General features: G+C 40.3%; 1 protein-coding gene across 4 annotated transcripts in view; it reads left to right on the top strand.

The window, feature by feature from the left end:
* The window catches only part of LOC139388550 (atrial natriuretic peptide receptor 2-like), a 50,385-nt gene extending 30,865 nt beyond the window's left edge, over positions 1-19,520 (top strand). For all 4 annotated transcript variants that reach the window (XM_071135277.1, XM_071135279.1, XM_071135278.1 and 1 more), the window contains 12 exons: positions 1,003-1,107; positions 1,510-1,581; positions 5,086-5,245; positions 5,368-5,523; positions 5,939-6,107; positions 7,671-7,817; positions 8,555-8,678; positions 15,827-15,895; positions 15,985-16,159; positions 17,382-17,480; positions 18,487-18,578; positions 18,991-19,520. In XM_071135277.1, the coding sequence (XP_070991378.1) occupies positions 1,003-1,107; positions 1,510-1,581; positions 5,086-5,245; positions 5,368-5,523; positions 5,939-6,107; positions 7,671-7,817; positions 8,555-8,678; positions 15,827-15,895; positions 15,985-16,159; positions 17,382-17,480; positions 18,487-18,578; positions 18,991-19,053 (1,431 nt within the window). In that variant the 3' untranslated portion in view covers positions 19,054-19,520. The remainder of the gene's footprint in view (positions 1-1,002; positions 1,108-1,509; positions 1,582-5,085; positions 5,246-5,367; positions 5,524-5,938; positions 6,108-7,670; positions 7,818-8,554; positions 8,679-15,826; positions 15,896-15,984; positions 16,160-17,381; positions 17,481-18,486; positions 18,579-18,990) is intronic.
* The last annotated feature ends 4,172 nt before the right edge of the window (positions 19,521-23,692 follow it).

The following is a 23,692-nucleotide window of genomic DNA, read 5'->3' as shown; positions in this document are numbered from 1 at the left end:
CCTCTACTCAGCGATGGCGGGTGGGCGGCGCACTCAGGAGAGACACCAGTCTGAGCTGGCTGCTCATCAGACGCCCCAGGGACCTGATCGGCTGTCAGTTCCCCGCTCATGAAAGAGCCGACCAGATGAGGGAGAGAGGGGCCTGCCAATGGAAACTTAACCGTTTGTCTTTGAGGCTATCCTGCCCCTCTTCTCTCCTATCCTCCCTTTGCTAGTGTTCCGCAGGGGAAATTATATAGGCCAAAGGGTATGCTAACTTCTCCTGAGCTGTGAAACAGGAGCAACTGACTCCCTGGTTTTGGTGTTTCAGCAGCTGTCACTCACCTCTGTTAGTGAATCGGCCCCAAACCAAAACACACTGTACAGGTTATTCTCACTGTTTTTGGAAGTTTCACACTGCTCCGAGATATTATGTACATCCTCCCTGCCAGGGCATGGATGTATTGAAACAGAGAGGATGTGTGGACTGGATTCAATTTCGCTCTGTTGTTTATACATACACATCATATGGAACTTTTAAATACAGAGCACGCAACGCTTTCCTATGTGACAAGCCCGAACATCATTTATAGGATTTTGTTTTGTATGCTTTTATTTGACATGATTCATTTTTGGATGAGATCCCAGGTTGTAAAAAGAGGACATGGAATTAATGATCATTTTCCATGTAGTGCCTTTTACACGTTTGACTGCTATGCACTCATATTAGAGCCAGTACCGCCTTTCAACACCTCTGCATTTTTTCACATGCTGTAAGTTCCCACAACACTGCCTCATTCATAACCTCCCGGCCCAAGTTATTCACATGCACGTGTCAACTGGATGGCCAATGAGGGAATGCTATACTCAACGTGTAGAAAAGACACTGTACCAAAACCTGCACGCTGTAAATGGACTATTCTGAGGGGGTGCTTTTTTTGGGGTTGCATTTCTAGAAAGGAAAAACCATATCTATTGCCATATGAGAGAGAGAGATTTGAATGTCAATTTGTTTGTTTACAGATGAGAGATGTGCAGTTCAATCATTTAACCAGATTCATCGGTGCCTGCATTGACCCTCCCAACAACTGCATCGTGACTGAATATTGTCCCAGAGGTAGTCTTCAGGTAAGATCTCACAATCATTCCGTTTAATGGCATTTCAATTGTGTTTGCATGTTTTGCCAAGTAGAATCACTTGGACCAACTAGAATATTGAAATGACCATTTGGTGTGGTCTTGCTAATTTTATTATTCATTCAAATGATGGATACGTTATGTGAGGGGCGGCAGGGTAGCCTAGTGGTTAGAGCGTTGGACTAGTAACCGGAAGGTTGCAAGTTCAAACCCCCGAATCTGTTGTTCTGCCCCTGAACAGGCAGTTCACCCACTGTTCCTAGGCTGTCATTGAAAATAAGAATTTGTTCTTAACTGACTTGCCTAGTTAAATAAAGGTAAAAAAAAAAAAAATTGTGAAACAGTCAGATGAATTAGAGCGATGTCAGCTGAAAATTGTACTTCTACTTCCAGGACATTTTGGAGAATGAGAGCATCAATCTGGACTGGATGTTCCGCTATTCACTCATCAACGACATAGTCAAGGTATGTGTCCTGTTTGACAGCAGCCAACAATACATGTACTACGATTGTAACTGCAGTTGGGTTGTTTTGAGGTCACATGGGTACCTTATTAGGGCGGCGCACAATTGACCCAGCGTCGTCCGGGTTAGGGGAGGGTTTGGCCGGGGTAGGCTATCATTGTAAATAAGAATTTGTTCTTAACTGATTTGCCTAGTTAAATAAAGGTTCAATAAGAATGTCTAATGAATATTAGAGAGAGTAGGTATTGATTTAGCACATGTGGATGTGTGAAACTTACTTCTCAGGCTGAAGTGTCCCCACTTACACCAGCGAATAGCAAGGTTTTTGCGTGGCGCCGACTCGTAACATGTTTCAGGAGGGCGGTCACATGTGCTAGCAAGACAGAGGTCTTGGGTTCGAGCCTCGTCATGAGCTGAATCAGGAGGAGGTGTTGCTCACTAATCAAGCAGTGTGACGCCCTTTACATTGGCATCACACTTAGTATGACCGAAAACTTCACTCTGGTCTCATAGACTAGAAGTAACATAGTAAATTTAAATCCGGGACACTTAAATTAATATGATATGTTATGTTTGGTGTGGTTACATAAGTCAGACGGTTACTTAAGGCAAAACCAGCAGTGGCTGGGCGTATAACACGAACGTCTAGCTACCTAAAGGTTGCTTGAATCTCATTACGGACCACCTTAGCATATTAGGTAATTAGTAACTTTGCAACTATTTAATACTTTCTAGCTACTTTCAAACTTTTTGACATGTTAGCTAACCCTTCCCCCACACATAATTTTTTCTTGGTAGTCTTAAACAAATTTACTTTGAAACTAAAGTATACACCTCACACACATGGTTATGGGCTTTAAAAAAAGAAGACGCCTGTAGCATGTCAGATATAGAGTTGAAATGTATTACATTTAGAATTTTCATCCCAATATTACATTTTATATACAGGATCAGTCAAGTGTTTGGACACCTACTGATTCAAGGGTTTTTCTTAATTTTTTACTATTTTCTACATTGTAGAAGTGTAGTGAATACATCAAAACTATTAAATAACACATATGGAATCGTGTAGTAACCACAAGTGTTAAACAACTCAAAATATAGTTTATATTTGAGTTTATTGATGACAACTTTGCACACTCTTGGCATTCTCTCAACCAACTACATGAGGTAGTCACCTGAAATGCATTTCAATTAACAGGTGTGCCTTGTTAAAAGTACATTTGTGGAATTTCTTTCCTTAATGCATTTGACCTAATCAGTTGTGTTGTGACATGGTAGGGGTGGTATACAAAAGATAGCCCAATTTGGTAAAAGACCAAGTCCATGTTATGGCAAGAACAGCTAAAATAAGCACAGAGAAACGACAGTTCATCATTACTTTAAGACATGAAGGTTCGTCAATCCGGAAAATTTCAAGAACTTTGAAGGTTTCTTCAAGTGCAGTCGCAAAAACCATCATGCGCTATGAAAGGAAGACCTGAGTCACCTCTGCTGTAGAGGATACGTTCATTAGAATTACCAGACTCAGAAATTGCAGCCCAAATAAATGATTCATAGAGTTCAAGTAACAGACACATCTCAACATCAACTGTTCAGAGGAATCCGGTCTTCATGGTTGAATTGCTGCAAAGAAACCCCTACTAAAGGACACCAATAATAAGAAGAGGCTTGCTTGGGCCAAGAAACACGAGCAATGGACATTAGACAGGTGGAAATCTGTCTTTTGGTATGATGAGTCCAAATGTTGGATTTTTGGCTCCAACCACTGTGTCTTTGTGAGAGTAAGTGGACAGATGATCTTCGCATGTGTTGTGCCCACCATAAAGCATGGAGGAGGAGGTGTGATGGTGTGGGGGTGCTTTGCTGGTGACACTGTCAGTGATTTATTTAGAATTCAAGGCACACTTAACCAGCATGGCTACCATAGTATTCTACGCTGATACGCCATTCCATCTGGTTTGCGTTTAGTGGGACTATCATTTGTTTTTCAACAGGACAATGACCCAACACCCCTCTAGGCTGTGTAAGGGCTATTTGATCAAGAAGGAGAGTGATGTAGTGCTGCATCAGATGACCTGGCCTCCACAATCACTTGACCTCAACCCAGTTGAGATGTTTTGGGATGAGTTGGACCGCAGAGTGAAGGAAAAGTAGCCAACAAGAGCTCCGCGTATGTGGGAATTCCTTCGTGACTGTTGGAAAAGCATTCCTCATGAAGCTGGTTGAGAGAGTGCCGGGTGTGCAAAGCTGTCATCAAGGCAAAGGGTGGCTACTTTGAAAAATCTAAAATATATTTAGATTTGTTTCTAACTTTTATTTTGTTACTACATGATTCCATATGTGTTATTTTATAGTTTTGATGTCTTCAATATTATTCTACAATGTAGAACATTTTTAAAATAAAGAAAAACCCTTGAATGAGAAGGTGTATCCAAGCTTTTGACTGGTACTGTACATCACAAAAGACTGACATATAAAACCGTTCTACAAAGAAACACTGGAGTTTTGGCGGCTTTTCAAAATGATGTTGAGTAATTAAGGAATTCTTAACATTTAACATTCCACCCATGAGGCCCCTAGCTCGTTTGACTGCAGGAAAGGACTACCCCTTTAACCCAACTCTTAACCGTAACCCCTTACCCCTAGCCTTGCTAACATCACCCACCTAGCTAGCGTTAGCCACCTACCTAATATAAGCCACAAAAAAAATGGAATTTGTAACATATTATACACATTGTAAATGTAACATATTGTACGAATTGCAATTTGTAACATATCATACAAATTGTAACATCATATGTAATGTAACATTTCATGCTACAGGGAAACAGATTTACATTTACTATGTTACATCTACCCCTGAGTCCAGGTTGAAAACTTAGAAAGCGACATAATGACAACCTCGCTACAATATTCCTTCCGCTTAATCATCCATGTATTTTCAATAATTATTTTTAGCCTGCTCTAACAAAAGGGCTTTTTTTTATGTGAATCATGGAGGAAATTAACCAAATTACTGTTAAAATAACTGTCAAGCTGTCAACAACAGGGACTTTCTAACAAGCAAAAGGCACATTCTGACATATGCTCCTACAAATATTAGACATATATACATTTTTTTAACTAGGCAATTCAGTTAAGAACAAATTCAAATTTTCAATGACGGCCTAGGAACAGTGTTCAGGGGCAGAACGACAAATTTGTACCTTGTCAGCTCGGGGATTTGAACTTACAACCTTCCGGTTACTAGCCCAACGCTCTAACCACTAGGCTACCCTGCCGCCCCATGACAGTGCACTTTTTGTGTCCCCGTAGGAATTAGATTTCCCATGTGAAATGTATTACTTGAAACACTTAGCTCCGTGCAGAATTTCCATCACATTTCCATTTCGATCAAACTCAAAACACATTATTTCCACATGATCAGATGTGTATGTTTTCATGTGTGCTATACTGGAGGACATTTATTTTTGAACGGTCAATTTAATGCTTGCTCCGTCAGGGAATGAACTATCTTCACAACAGCTACATCGGCTCCCATGGAAATCTGAAGTCATCTAATTGTGTGGTGGACAGTCGATTTGTGTTGAAAATTACGGATTACGGCCTGGCCAGTTTCCGTTCATCATGTGAAAATGACGACTCGCACGCACTCTATGCAAGTAGGTCAACATTGCCAGCCGAGGTGATCACTTTGCCTCTTCACCAATGGAAGAAAACAAAATGGAGGATTGGATAAAGGAGAAGATGCTCAGTGGTTAATGTGAGTTTGTTGTGTTTCCAGAGAAGCTGTGGACGGCCCCTGAGTTGTTGATCTACGACAGACACCCTCCACAGGGCACCCAGAAAGGAGACGTGTACAGCTTTGGCATCATACTCCAGGAGATAGCCCTGAGGAATGGACCCTTCTATGTGGACGGCATGGATCTGAGCCCCAAAGGTAAAACGAATTATGCTAATAAATGCAGGTTGGCATTTATTGTAATGACTCATGTACTGGAGGCAGCTCTGCAGAGTGGTCACTAACTGGCACAGCCACAAAGTCATCAAATTTTAAACCTAACCATAACCACTCTGCTAACCCTAATGCCTAACCCTTAACATGAATTAAGACCAAAAATACTAACCTTTTTGCCCCATTTCCTCCTTCATGCATGTTCCCTAATGCATAAAGAAAATCATCGTCCGGGTTGGGCCACTCCAATCCTTGGCTCAAGGGCTGCAGTACTGCTGGTTTCAGTTCTCCCTAGGACTTTATGGATCGATCAATTTCCCAGAGACTGCAGTGCGCACGCACACACACACACACACACACACACACACACACTAACACTCCCCTATCTTGACTACTGCAGAGATAGTGCAGAAGGTGCGTAACGGCCAGAAGCCTTACTTCCGGCCCACCACAGACAACAGCTGCCACTGTGAGGAGCTGACCATCCTGATGGACAGCTGCTGGGCCGAGGACCCCGTCGAGCGGCCCGACTTTAGCCATATCAAGATCTACATCACCAAACTCAACAAGTGAGCACTGATCACCACCATGCCCCAAAATGGCTGCCTAGCTCCTCCATGTAGATCATATTTTCTTTGGATTTATTTTTATCAAGATGTTTGAAAAGGAGAATGGAGGAAATAATTGAAAGAAGTTGATATTATCAAGAGATGCTAGAAAAGGGAATAGCATTAATATAAATAAGATGAAAGAAAGTGGTGCTGCTTATCACACACAAATAATTTCAGATCAGAGCGATAGGAAGTCTTCATCCTCCACAAGTGTGGAGTTTATATTTATCTTGTTGTTCTTCATGGCCTACCCCATGCATTATTCAGATGCATATTTTGGTTTCTGTGTGGGTGCGTGTTCCCTTGAGCTGGGCAGACCTGTCACAGAAGGAGAAATATGTGATCTACCTGCTGATCAAAATCCAGAAAACCTTGAAGATGTGGAGTGACCTCTGCAACCAAGAAAACTAAGTGCTTTATGAGCCGTGGGAGGAAATCAGACCCTGGTGTTTGTTTTGTCACCGGATCAAGCTTTCAGGGCCATACTCCTTTTCCCTACAACACCCCCACTATCAGATGTGTCCCCTTGCTGCAGAACTGTTTTCATGTCATTCAACGCTTCTGTATTTCTTACAAGTACGAAGGCTGTTTGTTTTGGCGAGTTAGACGTACTCCGTTTGAATTCTGACAGTTGTGACAGGGAGATCACAACACAGGTTGTGGTTCATTATATTGACTGGCGGCTTGGCCGTGTGGCTCAAAGCAGGGCTCTGGATCGGTCTGTCTGTCACGTTAACATATAGCCACAGGCACCGCTAGCCTCAGTGATACTTCTGGCCAATTCCACTGGCCTGAGGTAAGAGAGACATGATTGATACCTCTCAGAAGCACTTCATTTCATTACGTAAATATATTTTATTGACGTAGTGGCTGATGGCGTGTTATTTTTGGTGTGTGAAACCCTGGCTGAAGGACACAAGAACAAACAGGGTCTTTAGTAATCAGTGTCGTAAACGATCTGATGTAGCCCACATAAGGGGCTCTCACTTTGTGTATTACAAATGGCTGAAATCACTTCTCTGTAAGTGACCTTGATTACTATGATAACCATTCGGCTGGGTAAAGAATGTGAAATCTCTCCCCTCCTATGGGTCCTCAGTCCTCAGTGACAATCCTTATGATTCAGGGCCGGGGCCAGTCTATAGTGTACTTTAAGAGAGTAAGCTGTGTATCCTTCACGTGATTACCCTTGATGCACTGCTATTTACCACCGTCTGTATTTAATGTCTTGATTTACCGTTGTGTTCCTCTACATGTGGGTGTATGATCTATGACCCATTAGAGATGTGGGAAAGATTCCAAACACTGAGTGTACAGTACTGGACAGCTACAGTATAGCCCTGAATGACTCAACCACTGTGCTGTATAGACAAAGGTTCTGAAAAGTATGACCATGAAGTCAGTTCTGAAATACGCATTGAATAGACCATATTAGGTGAGGTTAATGGAATGGAAAGATTTGTCATTTAGAATGTCAACAAATGAATGGGTATGTCATCTTTCTGTCTGTTTGTGTCACAGGGAGGGAAGTACCAGCATTCTGAACAACCTGCTGTCCAGGATGGAGCAGTACGCCAACAACCTGGAGAACCTGGTAGAGGAACGAACGCAAGCCTACCTGGAGGAGAAGAGAAAAGCCGAAAATCTACTTTACCAGATCTTGCCACAGTCAGAATAATTATTATTTGGATTCTCCTCTTGCACTATTATGTTTATACATCTGAACTTCTGATTATCAAACAGAGAAAATTAGACTATTTTCTGTGTTGTGCCGTTCCACCTATTCATTGTTTAAATTACACGGCGTGGAAGAGTGCATCAGCTTTCACTTCTATCTCACACTTTTTTTTAAATATACACATTTACAGTTACGTAAGCAGAGAGGAGATGAAAGAGCAAGGCAAGATGGGAGCTGACAAGCAAACTTCTCATTAACCAGAACTAGGAGGAGAAATGTGATAGGGGGGTTAAGCACCTCTGATAATACGAAAGCAGCAAATGACAAGCCATGTCCTCAGTCTATTTAAGCTGTCTGTCTCAGTGGTGTAGTCACACTCATTTACCATCCCATTGTCTGCCCAAATGTCTCCCGCCAACTTTAAGCCCTTTTGACAGGCAGAAAAGGGCCTGAGAAAACGGAGCGATACCTTTTCTCACTGCAGAATTCAGCCTATTTGACCAGAGTCCTGGGTTAACCTAGCTACTAGTGCTACACTGTGCCTCTGGCTCTTTAATTTAATGTATTCATGAAAAGGAAGTGATACTGTTAGGATCTGCTTATACTATAACTTCCCTTATTCATTGTGGACCGTAGCTGCCAAGCTTACTGTCACTGTTGATTCATAGGTCTGTATTAGCATTTCACTCTGCATTGTTTAACAAAATGTGTGTTCTCTTATCCACAGCTCAGTAGCAGAGCAGCTAAAGCGAGGGGAGACGGTCCAAGCGGAGGCATTTGACAGTGTGACAATCTACTTCAGTGACATTGTAGGCTTCACATCAATGTCAGCTGAGAGTACACCACTGCAGGTAAACAACTGTCCGTAGAGATATCCACTACTAACCAACATCAGATACATACTTTACACAATGGTATTCAAACTTTCTTATCGGGAGCCTCATTTTTTTTTTTTAGTTTTTTTTTTTTTTTTTTTTTTTTGCTATAATTTCTTGGGACCCCACCCCAAATCAAATGACTCATAAATAAAATCGGTAGATTAAAATTTTTACATTAAAAAATGATAATTTTCTTCTCTCTTATCCAAATTAAGAGAGCCAATAAATACATTTACTTATTCGTCTATCTTTCATATATATGTGTGTGTGTGTGTGTGTGTGTGTGTGTGTGTGTGTGTGTGTGTGTGTGTGTGTGTGTGTGTGTGTGTGTGTGTGTTATTTGTTTTTTAAATGTGTCGACCCCGACTTTGAATACCATATGTATGTGCAGTTAGTTTTGCTAAGTAAAATGCACTCAATATTTATTGAGTCAAAGTATTAATTCACCGTGGGAAATTAGACTTCCTGTATGGGTGGCGTTTATATTTATTGAACAGTAATGAACAAATTCTTATTTACAATGACGACCTACCCCGGCCAAACCGGACGACACTGGGCCAATTGAGCACCGCCCTATGGGACTCTCAATCAAAGCGGGTTGTGATACAGCCTGAAATTGAACCAGGGTCTGTAGTGACGCCTCTAGCACTGAGATGCAGTGCCTTAGTCCGCTGCGCCACTCGGGAGGATAAGAATGTTGTAACCGAAAGGTCGCTGGTTCTAATCCAGACCCGACTAGGTAAAAAAATCAAGTTGATGTGCCCTTGAGCAAGGCATTTAACCCTAACTGCTCCTCTAAGTCACGTTGGATAAAAGTGTCTGCTAAATGACTACAATGTCAACTCTCTCCCAAGACACTCCGAGGTAGCTGACATGAAAGTTTAAATATATGCTGATCCAACAGCTCATTATAAGAAAAGAAGAGAATGTGAAGAGGAGCTTCTTTGTCACTTACGTAACCTCACAGAGCCTATTAGAGCACCTACCGTATGTCTCCTAGTATAAAGCATTCCCACACTGAGGCCACAACTCAAAATAGTACTGAGAGCTGAGAGCGTATTGACGCATTGTTGAGTCACTGGATGCCATAGCTGCAATGGAATTTCTTTCTCAGATGAAGAAGATTTCAAGACCACTCATATCATTGAGAGACTCCCTTCAACAAGGTCTAAATGTACTGTTTGAGGATGAAAGGCCGATGGGATGGTTGTAATGGTCTCAATGGTTTTAAGTGCAGTGCCCTAACATGTTATTTTTTTCCCCAAACATTTTGGTTATTCAGAACTCTGAAATGTATCCAGAGGAACCAGGTTTTTTTTCTTGATGCAACTTGTGCCAGGAATTAAGATGGTGTTACTGGAGTGTTTCTTCTAAAGTTGTGAAGATACTTTTACAGCAGCGATTCTACACTGGCGTGTTGCGGGAGGCTTTGAGTGGCTTGCGGGTGTCAGTAAAAAAAACATAATCATTTTAAAAATACTGCATTCTGAATTGAAGCAACGTAAATCAAGTAGAAAGTGTGTAGAAATGATGAGGTTACATGTTTTAAATAATTTGATTTAGAGAACAATAAGTCTTCAATCACAATATTTTCAATATAGTGCTGTTAGCAGTACTATTTTGGTTAATTTTGTGGTCTCAAGCCAGTAAGTTTATTAACATTCTTTATCATGAATATGGGCAAAATTGTATTATTAACAATGAAAGAGGTGGGAATGTTGTTCCCTTGTCATGTAATTGCTACATTTACTATCTGTGTAGCATAAAAATTTGTTTTTCAGATTGTAATTTGGCAATTATTTTTCATGATGTGAATATTGTATCGCAACTGAGACAACCTGGTTCAATTTGGGTTCCGAGGCAAAACCAGTTGAAGGACCACTGTTTTTTTTTACCCAGACTGATCAATTCTATACATCCAGCAGAAAGCTACTTACAAGAACAGTCATACATCTACCTTTCAGCAAATGTTCATATAGCCCAGAGCTAAGAATCCATCCACTAGCTTTTAGTAGCAGTGTAATACAGTATATTGAATGTCAGTTATTCTACCCATTTGATTTTCAGGTCACGGATCTATTTAATTAAGACTACAGAACGCAGAGTATTCTTTAACATTAGTGTGGCTTTGAGGTTCAGGTATCTCATCAACCATTTAGTGCTCTATTTAGTTAACATACAGTACCAGTCAAACGTTTGGACACACCTACTCATTCATAGGTTTTTCTTTATTTGTACTATTTTCTACATTGTAGAATAATAGTGAAGACACCAAAACTATGAAATAACACATATGGAATCATGTAGTAACCAAAAAGGTGTTAAACAAAACATATTTTAGATTCTTCGAAGTAGACACCCTTTGCCTTTGACAGCTTTGCACACTCTTGGCATTCTCTCAACCTGCTTCACCTGGAATGCTTTTCCAACAGTCTTGAAGGAGTTCCCACATATGCTGAGCACTTGTTGGCTGCTTTTCCTTCAATCTCCGGTCCAAATCATCCCAAACCATCTCAACTGGGTTGAGGTCGGGTGATTGTGGAGGCCAGGTCATCTGATGCAGCACTACATCACTTTCCTTCTTAGTCAAATAGCCCTTACACTGCCTAGAGGGGTGTTGGGTCATTGTCCTGTTGAAACACAAATGATAGTCCCACTAAGCACAAACCAGATGGGATGGCGTATCGCTGCAGAATGTTGTGGTAGCCATGCTGGTTAACTGTGCCTTGAATTCTAAATAAATCACTGACCATGTCACCAGCAAAGCACCATCACACCACCTCCTCCATGCTTCATGCAGAGATAATACATTCACCTACTCTGTGTTTCACAAAGACACAGCGGTTGGAACAAAAATCTCAAATGGAACGAAAAATGTCCATTGTTCGTGTTTCTTGGCCCAAGCAAGGCTTCTTCTTATTGGTGTCTTTTAGTAGTGGTTTCTTTGCAGCAATTTGACCATGAAGGCCTGATTTTCACACAGTCTCCTCTGAACAGTTGATATTGAGATGTCTGTTACTTGAACTCTGTGAAGCATTTATTTGGACTGCAATTTCTGAGGCTGGTAACTCTAATGAACTTATCCTCTGCAGCAGAGGTAACTAAGGTCTTCCTTTGCTGTGGTGGTCTTCATGAGAGCCGAACCTTCATGTCTTAAAGTAATAATGGACTGTTGTTTCTCTGTGCATATTTGAGCTGTTCTTGCCATAATATGGACTTGGTCTTTTACCAAGTTGGGCAATCCTATATATACCACTCCCACCTTGTCACCACACTACTGATTGGCTCAAACGCATTAAGGAAAGAAATTCCACAAATTAACTTTTAACCATGCACACCTGTTCATTGAAATGCATTCCAGGTGACTACCTCATGACGCTGGTTGAGAGAATGCCATGAGTGTGCATACAGTAGCTGTCATCAAAGCAAAGGGTATATGCCGTTACTGACAATTTACATCAGCCCCGTAAACTGTGGAATTTTTTTTAAGGACATTGACTTAAAAAATCCCCATAAGGTAAAATCCTGTAGTATTGGCCTGGATATTAATGATGTTTTATGTTATGACCAGGCACAGGTTGCAAATTATTTTAACACATTTTTTACTATAGCCTCATCTCTGGTTAAGAAGTTACCCATCTGCTCTGGACACTGGCCAGTCTTTCATTAATAACTTTTACCATAGCAAAGGTATCACAAATTATTTGTTTGAGCTGTGCATGGTAACAGAAGACAAAGTTAACAATCTACTATGCTTAATGAGCACAAACAAAGCAACTGGGCTGGATAATCTTCCTGCCAAGAATCATAAAGGATAGTGCTTTTGTCAATGCTAAAATGATAACACATATTGTAAACCTTTCTATTAGTAGTGGTACATTTCCCAAGGATCTCAAAATAGCCCGGGTGTTTCCACTCCACAAGAAGAGCAGTAAAACAAATGTAGGAATCTACAGACCTGTGTCAATCCTTAGCACCTCATCCAAAGTTACTGAGAGATGTATTTTTAATCAACTTGAGGGATACCTTCTTGAGCACAAACTACTTTATGATCTACAATCTGGCTTTACAATAGCTCATTCCACTGATACTTGCCTTATCCACCTTTTTGACCACATAAAAAATCCCAGAAGTAAACAGTACTGCGAGGAGCACTTTTTTCCATACAGGCATTTGTCTAAATGTAATAGCCTTCCCTTGGAGATCAAGCAAATAAAAAGTAAAAACGGCTTTAAAAAGCAGGCATCGTTTTTAATTTGGGGAAGGTTGTCTAAGTAAGGGAAACTACTCCACTGCCCCTTGTGCCCCTAATGCTGGTTCGGTGTATTTATTTGAAGGATCGATACGATGTGCAGTTAATAGATTGTTATAATGTGAAATGAATATGGTTGATTTTTAAGGTTAGGGAGAAGTGCATTGAAAAGTGACACTTTTTAGGATGTCAATATACATGAATGTATTTATGGTTGTTTGTATTTTTGTCTTCTCTTTTAATTGTGTTATTGTTTTACCATCAATGACCACTTTGGAAATAAGCATTTTAATTAATACTTTGATATCCTCTGGGTCCACATTGTTGTAAATGTCTGTAGCTCAAAATAAATTGAATTCAATTCAAAAAGGTGGCTGCTTTTGAAGAATCTCAAATATTAAATATGTTTTGATTTGTTTAATACTTGTCTGGTTACTACATGACTCCATATGTGTTATTTCATAGTTTTGATGTCTTCACTATTATTCTACAATGTAGAAAATAGTAATAAAAAATGAAATAATAATATTGAAAGAGTAAGTGTGTCCAAACTTTTGACTGGTACTGTATATAATTAAATATTAGATTAAGTCGAAATGGTTTAACTTCAACTACAGATAACAAACAGATCACTGAACATTTCGAATCCCCCGTACCTTCTCCACTATGCAATCTGGTTTCCGAGCGGGTCATGGATGCACCTCAGCCACACTCAAGGTCCTAAACGATGTCATAGCCGCCATCGATAAAAGACAATACTGTGGAGCCGTCTTCATCGACCTGGACAATGCTTTCGACTCTGTCAATCACCGCATTTTTATCGGCAGAATCAACAACCTTGGTTTCTCAAATGACTGCCTCGCCTGGTTCACCAACTACTTCTCAGACAGAGTTCAGTGTGTCAAATCGAAGGGCCTGTTGTTTGAACCTCTGGCAGTCTCTATGGGGGTGCCACAGGGTTCAATTCTTGGGCCGACTCTTTTCTCTGTATACATCAATGATGTCGCTCTTGCCGCTGGTGATTCTCTGATCCACCTCTACGCAGACGATACCATTCTGTATACTTCTGGCCCTTCTTTGGACACTGTGTTAACAAACCTCCAAACAAGCTTCAATGCCATACAACGCTCCTTCCGCGACCTCCAACTGCTCTTAAATGCCAGTAAAACTAAATGCATTCTCTTCAACCGATCGCTGCCCGCACCCACCCGCTCGTCTAACATCACTACTCTGGACGGTTCTGACTTAATATGTGGACAACTACAAATACCTAGGTGTCTGGTTAGACTGTAAATCCTCCTTCCAGACTCACATTAAGCATCTCCAATCCAAAATTAAATCTAGAATCGGCTTCCTATTCCGCAACATAGGATCCTTCACTCATGCTGCCAAACATACCCTCGTAAAACTGACTATCCTACCGATCCTTGACTTCGGCGATGTAATTTACAAAATAGCCTCCAACACTATACTCAGCAAATTGGATGCAGTCTATCACAGTGCCATCCATTTTGTCACCAAAGCCCAATATACTACCCACCACTGCGACCTGTATGCTCTCGTTGGCTGGTCCTCGCTTCATATTCGTCGCCAAACCCACTGGCTCCAGGTCATCTATAAGTCTTCGCTAGGTAAAGCCCCGCCTTATCTCAGCTCACTGGCCACCATAGCAGCACATGCTCCAGCAGGTATATTTCACTGGACATCCCCAAAGCTCAACTCCTCCTTTTGCCACCTTTCCTTCCAGTTCTCTGCTGCCAATGACTGGAACGAATTGCAAAAATCACTGACGCTAGAGACTTATCTCCCTCACCAACTTTAAGCATCAGCTGTCAGAGCAGCTTACCAATCATTGCACCTGTTCACAGCCCATCTGTAAATAGCCCACCAAACTACCTCATCCCCATATTGTTATTTTTTATTTTTTATTTTTTGCTCCTTTGCAACCCAGTATCTCTACTTGCACATTCATCTTCTGCACTATCTATCACTCCAGTGTAATTATTTCGCCACTATGACCTATTTATTGCCTTACCTCCCTAATCTTACTACATTTGCACACACTGTATATAGATGTTTCTATTGTGTTATTGACTGTACATTTGTTTATCCCATGTGTAACTCTGTGTTCTTTGTGTCATACTGCTTTGCTTTATCTTGGCCAGGTCGCAGTTGTAAATGAGAACTTGTTCTCAACTGGCTTACCTGGTTATATAAAGGTGAAATAAAGAAATGTATAAACTAGCACTGAAATAGTTTTCTGAACCCCATTTCTCTCTCCATGAGCACACTGAATCTCCTAACTAATAGCTACTCAGGGGCATTACAATAGTGAAACAGTCGTTTGACGAATGAGAACATGAAACACTTCATATCTCTTTTTGAATAAACAGCTGATATTTTACGTAATTATTTATCTTAAAATTCTGAATCCTTTTTTTGAAAATGTGTTCCCAGTATTTAGTCTGTTGCATTGTTTTACTCGTGCAAATGCATTTCTCAGTAATCTGAGGTTCTGGGAACTGGCCCAAGGCGGGGGAACAGACAGACATATTTTCATCTGACTGGGGGAACCATTGGGAGTTCATGCAGAACCACATCTCCGTCAATCACAGGGGGAAACCAAATGGAACATGCCTCATGAACGCACAAAGTGGAATTTACTATCTTTGGACACTTTATTTGAAATTGCTTCGTTTCACAAAAGTTTGCCACTAGCTAAATAAGTATTTCTGAAATAGAGACTGAGGGAGCAGAAGAATAATGGTAATATGCTTTTAGTGGTGGTGTTTCTGACCGTTTTAACCGTGAACAACTGTTTCTAGTTTACCTGAGTACTGTACCTAAAGTATTTCTAAATTCTCTGTAGGTTGTGACGGTGCTGAATGATCTTTACACCTGCTTTGATGCCATCATCGATAATTTTGATGTGTACAAGGTAAGTCAGGGTAATGATGTTTTTCGTTATTTTCAACCAGTGAAAAATCACCTGTTTTACCAGCTGACATGTTGTCATGTATATCTCAGGTGGAGACCATTGGTGATGCGTACATGGTGGTGTCAGGGCTTCCGGTAAGGAATGGTAAACTCCACGCAAGAGAGATCGCTGGGATGTCATTAGCCTTACTAGAACAGGTGAAAACATTCAAGATTCGACACAGACCCCAAGACCAGCTACGGCTAAGGATAGGAATCCACACAGGTATCATTTCACATGGAGTTTGGAATTATTGTTAAAATGTTTTATGCTTAACTACTGTTGGAAGCTGGCAGTTTAAAAATAACAATATTTGTGTCCAGTTGAATTAATCTGTGTCTTTGCCCAATCCTACTCCCTTATCCTTGGCCCCTACATAGTTACCGCCTAAAAAACTTGAATAAATCATAAAAGTTCAATCTTTCAATACCTCCTAAATGTTACATGATCTGCCCTAGCCATTGTCAGTTTATTTAATTCTATGACAAATAGCTTAAACCAGGTAAGGGCAACTTTGATGGGGGTGGGGGCCACAAAACAAATGGTACTCATGAGGGGCCGCAGTGCCTCATGGGTTTTAAAGTACATTTCCTGCAATTGTACTTGTTTTGCCATTGGGCGTGGAGAAGATTTAGCAATTTTCTAACTAATTTCATGCAATTCTACACATTTTGCCATAGGGTGTAGGAAAATGTTTGCAGTTTTTAATATGACAACTGACTACAAGTTTAGATAGTCTTGCGGCCAGCTAACTTACCAATAAAACATTTTTTGCTGATATGGGCTAATTATGTCATCGCTGATGCACAACCATGTTTTGAAATGGCACATTCTATTATTCTAACTCTCTATTGAGTAAAAATGTTTAAATGATAAAACGTTTTATTTTTATCACTATTGCAAATAGTCGACTAGCCAAGAACTCATCTGTGATTCAATTGCCCACTTACGTATCCTGCCTATTCCTGCTTCATGATCGCATAGGGCTTTTGCTCAGTCATTTTTATAAACTGTTGTGAATGGTTATGACCGTTGATTACAATATCTAGGTTTCAGGACATACTGTATTTCAGTTAAGAAATCTCTGGCAATTTCTCCAGTAGTGACAATATTTGAACAAGTACAGGCGGATCAGGTCAAGCTTTTCTGGGTTTTTTTTGTCCGTAGCTCTCGGACATTATCTCATGCAAGCAGAATGTACAGTATATTCTTATTCAAACACTTGACATGAACATCACTGATAGGTCTTTCAACAGTCTGCGTGGGAGGTGCTGAATCCCATAATTTTTTGCATGCGTTGTTTGAGTTCAATCTAATCTTTCATGCTTTTAAGTACACTTAACTTATCATGTGAGGTTCTGGTAATGAAAGAAATGCTACTTTATCTAAATGATGGTTTTCCATGGAGTATATTTCCAGTATAATTCACTGCCTTTCCTCTGTTCAGGACCTGTCTGTGCTGGGGTGGTGGGTCTGAAAATGCCCAGATATTGTTTATTTGGAGATACTGTCAACACAGCGTCTCGGATGGAATCGAATGGAGAGGGTGAGTGTCAGATTCGGATCTCTGTTGTTCTATTTTAGTGGCTGTCAGCGCTTTTTAAATAAATAAATATTTGAACGAAATGCTGCTGCATGGAACAATGGTCACATTCTAGAATTCAATTGGGGAAAAATAAATGTGTTTCAGTTGACACACTGACTACTAAGTACTCATTATTTGTTATTTATGTGGTATTTGCTCGGATTGTGATTTTGTGGTTGTTCGTCCACCGAGTATTCCCTTTTGTATTGGTCTCATGCAATGGTGTTGTGAAAGACTGGTTCACCGTCATTATTTGTCTTAACTAAATCTGACTGATATCTTGTGTCTGAGAGTCCATGACCATCCAATTATACAAATTGTGGACTAGCTCTTTGCACGTGCGTCCCTGTAAGAAACGTAAACGTGAAGGGAAGCATAAAGTAGACAGGGAATGGGATATTTATAGTCACAAAGCAACAGACAGGATGAAGGTTGTCATCGTAGTTTAAGAGTGATTATCTGGACTGGTATTACTGGCAGCTGTTCTTAACTGGTGTGGTGGTAGGGGACCACTGGTGTTGTGCCAGCCAGGAGGTTTTGTGAGTGACTCATCACGTTATTGATTAACCCACTCCCTTCCTGCCCATTTCCTGCTGTGTGCTTTCACGTCCATTGATAAATAGTTAATAACACTTATACCCATGTCACATCCGTAGTGATAAAACTGTATACCATCAAATATCCTATAGTGGTAGGAATCACCTCTGGGACTGCACTGTCCACAGTTGTTTCTAGGCACTATATCCATAGCACCAGGAAGGAATTTCACTGTTCATTTCTACTTTTGACCACCTAACATAGACAGATCTACTTGGTTAACGTACAGTATGCGTGTGTATTATAATTGTTATTGTCTGCCCCAGTGCATATGGCAGAGGGTAAATGCTTGCATGTAATGCAACTGGGTCTCACTCCCTGCAAAACACTCACTGTGATGTGTCTCTTGTCTCATTGATGTGTTTCACAGCCTTGAGGATCCACCTCTCCTCAGCCACCAAAGAAGTGCTGGATGAGTTTGGCTATTTTGATCTCCAGTTAAGAGGAGACGTGGAAATGAAGGTGAGGCAAACAAAGAGGAATGAATGTGTTGTCAGCGTTATCTTTAATGGCTTCACGCATTGAGTATTGTTTGATAGACAAAGGAATATGAACGAATGGTAAATGTGGTCTTGTGATTCCCATCCTGTTTATTCCTTCTCTTGGTGGAAGAATGCATTGCATGTCAGTAGATGTGGAGCTCTGGGTTCTGAGTGTCGTGAAGAAAAGATGTCCGTGCTCTCCTGTCAAAATGAAAGAGAACCATAATATCTGGTTATGTGGAGTAGTAATACTCTCTAGGGATTGTCAGATGGGTTCTAACAGGACCTGCAGATGTCAGGGTCACCCTTTAAGGAAGAGAAGCCCTTTTGTGTAGCCATCACTCCCACTCGTCTCCATTTATGACACCCTATTGATTTCTGTGTTTTTCCAGGGCAAAGGCAAAATGAGAACCTATTGGCTTCAGGGGGAGAAGACTGACGTGTACGTTATTTGAGAGGCGCTGCTGTACTCACATTGGAGCCAACCACAGAGGAGGCTACACAGTGGCACAGCCAGCCACTGCTTTATTTGTTTTAGAATAAGTCCTAAAGGTGATACCCTCCTAAAGTACGAAAAGAAGGGATGTTTAATGGTATGTTTAATACCTGTGTACGGTAACTGCAAAAAGTTGTAAAGATGTTTTGTATGAAGAATCTTTCTGTCCTGAGAGTGAGTACTTTTCGATGATGATGAATTCATATTTTTCTGTGCTTTATATCAAGATTTGTATAATGTGTTTGGAAGTCAATGATGTATTAATAGTTCATACAGCGTTCATAACAGATGGGCACAGTGTAATGATCAATGTCAATGCAGAGGTTAGAGTTCCACAGTGATGTCATACAGTACAAGATGATATATGTATATATGTACATCCAAGATATTTTGTTCAATAAACGGAGTAAAATACAACAAATCATTGTTCAGAGAATATTAATTATGGTTTAACCTAGTGTGTTTTCATAGTCTTGTGTGGGTCTGTGCACTGCACTGTTAATGTCCTTTTGATCCAAACATTTCATGATTTAGTATTGTTTACAAAACAATAACACTTTGAAGTGTCATGATTGACGGTATAAGGGGGACATTCCTTGTAGCCAGCTAATTACTTATTTCTGGCTGTACGTCAGAAGATTTAGAACTGGGCCATATTCCCCTGATAATGCTTAACCAAATATTTTCTCCTAGGTTGAACTCCTACTGAATTAAGTTTCCTTATGCCGTCCTCTAAAAATGTAGGAACTTTCTTGAATGATTAGTCTTTTTTAAGAATGAAAGTGTATGCTATTCAGGTGAAGGGAAATCCAACCAATTGTATGCACACAGCATAACCTGTTGGGAATCTTGAATCTTGATCTGTTGAAATTGCTATGGTACCTTAGAGAGCCTGAATTGTAATTTTAGCGTACCACTTTAATATATTGCATTTCACAAATGAATAACAGAAGTTATGCCAAGCTAATTAGTGTTACATTTGTCTTTATTTTATTAAACCAAAGGCCCATGATACAATCACCCATAGCCTAGTATTTGCATTATCTGACAGTGTTACAAACCTCCAATTACATTTTAGAACACCAGCATATGCACCATTGAGAAAAATCTTGTCTTTTCACATTGCAACGTTGTCAAAAACTGCACATTAAAAGCACGTACAATGAACTGTTTGCATGTCAAAGATGAGAAGAAGCTCATTCAAAAGCAACAGTTAATCAAGAAATGACAGCCAATATCAGGTGGTGCAGGATGCAGTTGTGTTAAGCTGCAATGACTTCACCAGTCCATTATCACCTGTGGCATGGCATCATGTGTGTCTCTTCATCTCTGCAGGGAACAGCTTCCCTCTGGGCCTGAGTCGTAATTACCGCCCACCCACTCCCCTCAACTCTACTGCCACACTGAATGTGCCTGTTAGCAAGTCGCACAATGAAGTGAGGAGGTGGTGGGTCCCTTAACAGTACTAAATGTTCAGTCGCTCCAATTCACTTATCAACCAAGTAACTGTCTCATAAGACTATAATCACTTATGTTTCCCTTTCAGGGAGGGTACAATTTGCTATTCTGTACGTGTGCGTATAAATTTACAATTTATTTGCCATAGACTGACTTTTACTGTAGAATTAATTAAGGATAAATGTTGCTTATTGTTGAGTCAACAAGGGCTCCTGGTTTAATCTTTTTGAAGCGAGGGAGAATAATTTCACTAGCTTTTTTGTATGCTGCTTGGGAGGATAGACAACAACAACTTAGAAGTGAGCTTTCGATGGGGAATGCACTGACTGAATTTGCACTGCAGGTATGTGCTTTTGGTCCCTGACAAAAGCACCACATCCATTTTAAGCAGAGCAGTATTCCCTTTCACAGGGGAATACAGTGATGTAAGTACTGTAATACATCATTTATAAACCTAAACAGAGGTACATTTATGGATAGATCAACAGACATTATTAATCTAACCAAGGGAAAAATGAGTAGTCACTTTTACTCAAGAAGGGAATATTTACATAATGACATTTAATTTAAATTAGGTGGCAATATATTTCACTTGGCAGTAAGTAGCTAAATGGCATCTGTTTCAGACACCAATTGTTTCCCCATCTAATCCCATGAGGTACTGAAATGTTTGGGAAAAAAGCTGCATAAATGAAGTCTAAAATTACTTGTTGCCATAGCTACCTCCTCCTAATCTCTGCTGAAAGGGAGAGGAGAGAGTAACACCATGTAAAATTGTCCTCTGATCAACAGAACACGTATTTGAATTGAGCCCTGCTCTCTGATGTAAGGTGGCTGCATGAACATCAGTATGTCTGACATCGGTACAGTGGAGGCTTCTGTGTGCCTCTCTTGTTCCTAAAGGTGGATAAACAGTTTCCTCGTCTAAGAAAATGTCTGGCCTCTGTCATTTGTGGAAGGTCAATAGCCAGATCAATTTTTGCCTAGCGCAGGAGAAAGAGGAAAATGTTGCTTTCTGTTGTTCAGCAGTGCTCAATTGTGGTAATTTGGGGTTGCAAAATGAGACCGCATAAGTGGAGAAAAAATAACCTACAAGCAAAAATAACAGCATGAACAAACAGAGATAATTGTATTGATACAAAGCCCTGGTATGAATAAAAAGATAACAACTGTAATTCAACAAGGAGATAATAACCCTGGGATATAGTCACAATCCAATGCCTTTCATCTGTCTAGTTGTGCTAAATCATGTGCAGAACTTACACAAAGCATAAGAACATGATTAAGCATTATTAAGGCTTTCAATGAAATTGCGATCTAGAATGTATTCTCACTAATGTTTTATTGTATTGTTTCTACATAATTGCTTGGCTATGGAACCACTGCAGTGGAGCAAATGCTTGATGAACAAAAATTATACCATATGTGGTACAAAGACTTGACATAATTTGTCTTATATAGCATAGTGGAAACAATTTAATATCACTGTTCATAAAATGCATGATATTTCCAATGCTCGCAACAGGTACAGTTGAAGTCGGAAGTTTACATATACTTAGGTTGGCGTCATTAAAACTCATTTGTCAACCACTCCACAAATTTCTTGTTGACAAACTATAGTTTTGGCAAGTTGGTTAGGACATCTACTTTGTGCATGACACAAGTAATTTTTCCAACAAATGTTTACAGACAGATTATTTCACTTATAATTTCACAATTTCAGTGGGTCAGAAGTTTACATACACTAAGTTGACTGTGCCTTTAAACAACTTGTAAAATTCCAGAAAATGGTGTCATGGCTTTAGAAGCTGCTGATAGGCTAATTGACATCATTTGAGTCCATTGGAGGTGTACCTGTGGATGTATTTCAAGGCCTATCTTCAAACTCAGTGCCTCTTTGCTTGACATCATGGGAAAATTTTAAAAAATCAGCCAAGACCTCAGAAAAAGAATTGTAGACCTCCACAAGTCTGATTCATCCTTGGGAGCAATTTCCAAACGCCTGAAGGTACCACATTCATCTGTACAAACAATAGTACGCAAGTATAAACATGGGACCATGCAGCCGCCATACCGCTCAGGAAGGAGACCTTCTGTCTCCTAGAGATGAAGGTACTTTGGTGCGAAAAGTGCAAATCAATGCCAGAACAACAGCAAAGGACCTTGTGAAGATGCTGGAGGAAACAGGTACAAAGTATCTATATCCACAGTAAAACGAGTCCGATAACTGCATATGGGGACAAAGATTGTACTTTTTGGAGAAATGTCCTCTGGTCTTGCAAGCCGAAGAACACCATCCCAACCGTGAAGCACGGGGTGGCAGCATCATCTTGTGGGGGTGCTTTTCTGCAGGAGGGACTGGTGCACTTCACAAAATAGATGGCATCATGAGGTATGTGGCTATATTAAAGCAACATCTCAAGATATCAGTCAGGAAGTTAAAGCTTGGTTGCAAATGGGTCTTCCAAATGGACAATGACCCCAGGCATAATTCCACAGTTGTGGAAAATGTCTTAAGGACAACAAAGCCAAGGTATTGGGGTGGTCATCACAAAGCCCTGACCTCAATCCTATAGAAAATTTGTGGGCAGAACTGAAAAAGCGTGTGCGGGCAAGGAGGCCTTTACAACCCTGACTCAGTTACACCAGCTCTGTCAGGAGGAATGGGACAAAATTCACCAAACTTATTGGGGGAGGCTTGTGGAAGGCTACCCGAAACATTTGACCCAAGTTAAACAATTTAAAGACAATGCTACCAAATACTAATTGAGTGTATGTAAACTTCGGACCCACTGGGAATGTGATGAAAGAAATAAAAGCTGAAATAAATAATTCTCTCTACTATTATTCTGACATTTCACATTCTTAAAATAAAGTGGTGATCCTAACTGACCTAAGACAGGGACTTTTTACTAGGATTAAATGTCAGGAATTGTGAAAAACTGAGTTTAAATGTATTTGGCTAAGGTGTATGTAAACTTCCGACTTCAACTGTACATTTTCAGGTGTGTACAGCATATGCTCGTCACTGATAGGTGTGCTGAGCATTTCTGGTACTCACCACTGTCACACCCTGAGACATGGGAAAAACACAGTACATGACATACTGTAAGTGATATTTTCTTGCTTTTATTTCAAAA

This window comes from Oncorhynchus clarkii, chromosome 29, assembly GCF_045791955.1.
Source record: "Oncorhynchus clarkii lewisi isolate Uvic-CL-2024 chromosome 29, UVic_Ocla_1.0, whole genome shotgun sequence".
Lineage (NCBI taxonomy): Eukaryota > Metazoa > Chordata > Actinopteri > Salmoniformes > Salmonidae > Oncorhynchus > Oncorhynchus clarkii.
Note: the sequence above shows the minus strand (reverse complement) of the source record. Positions and strands in the feature narration are given on the sequence as shown.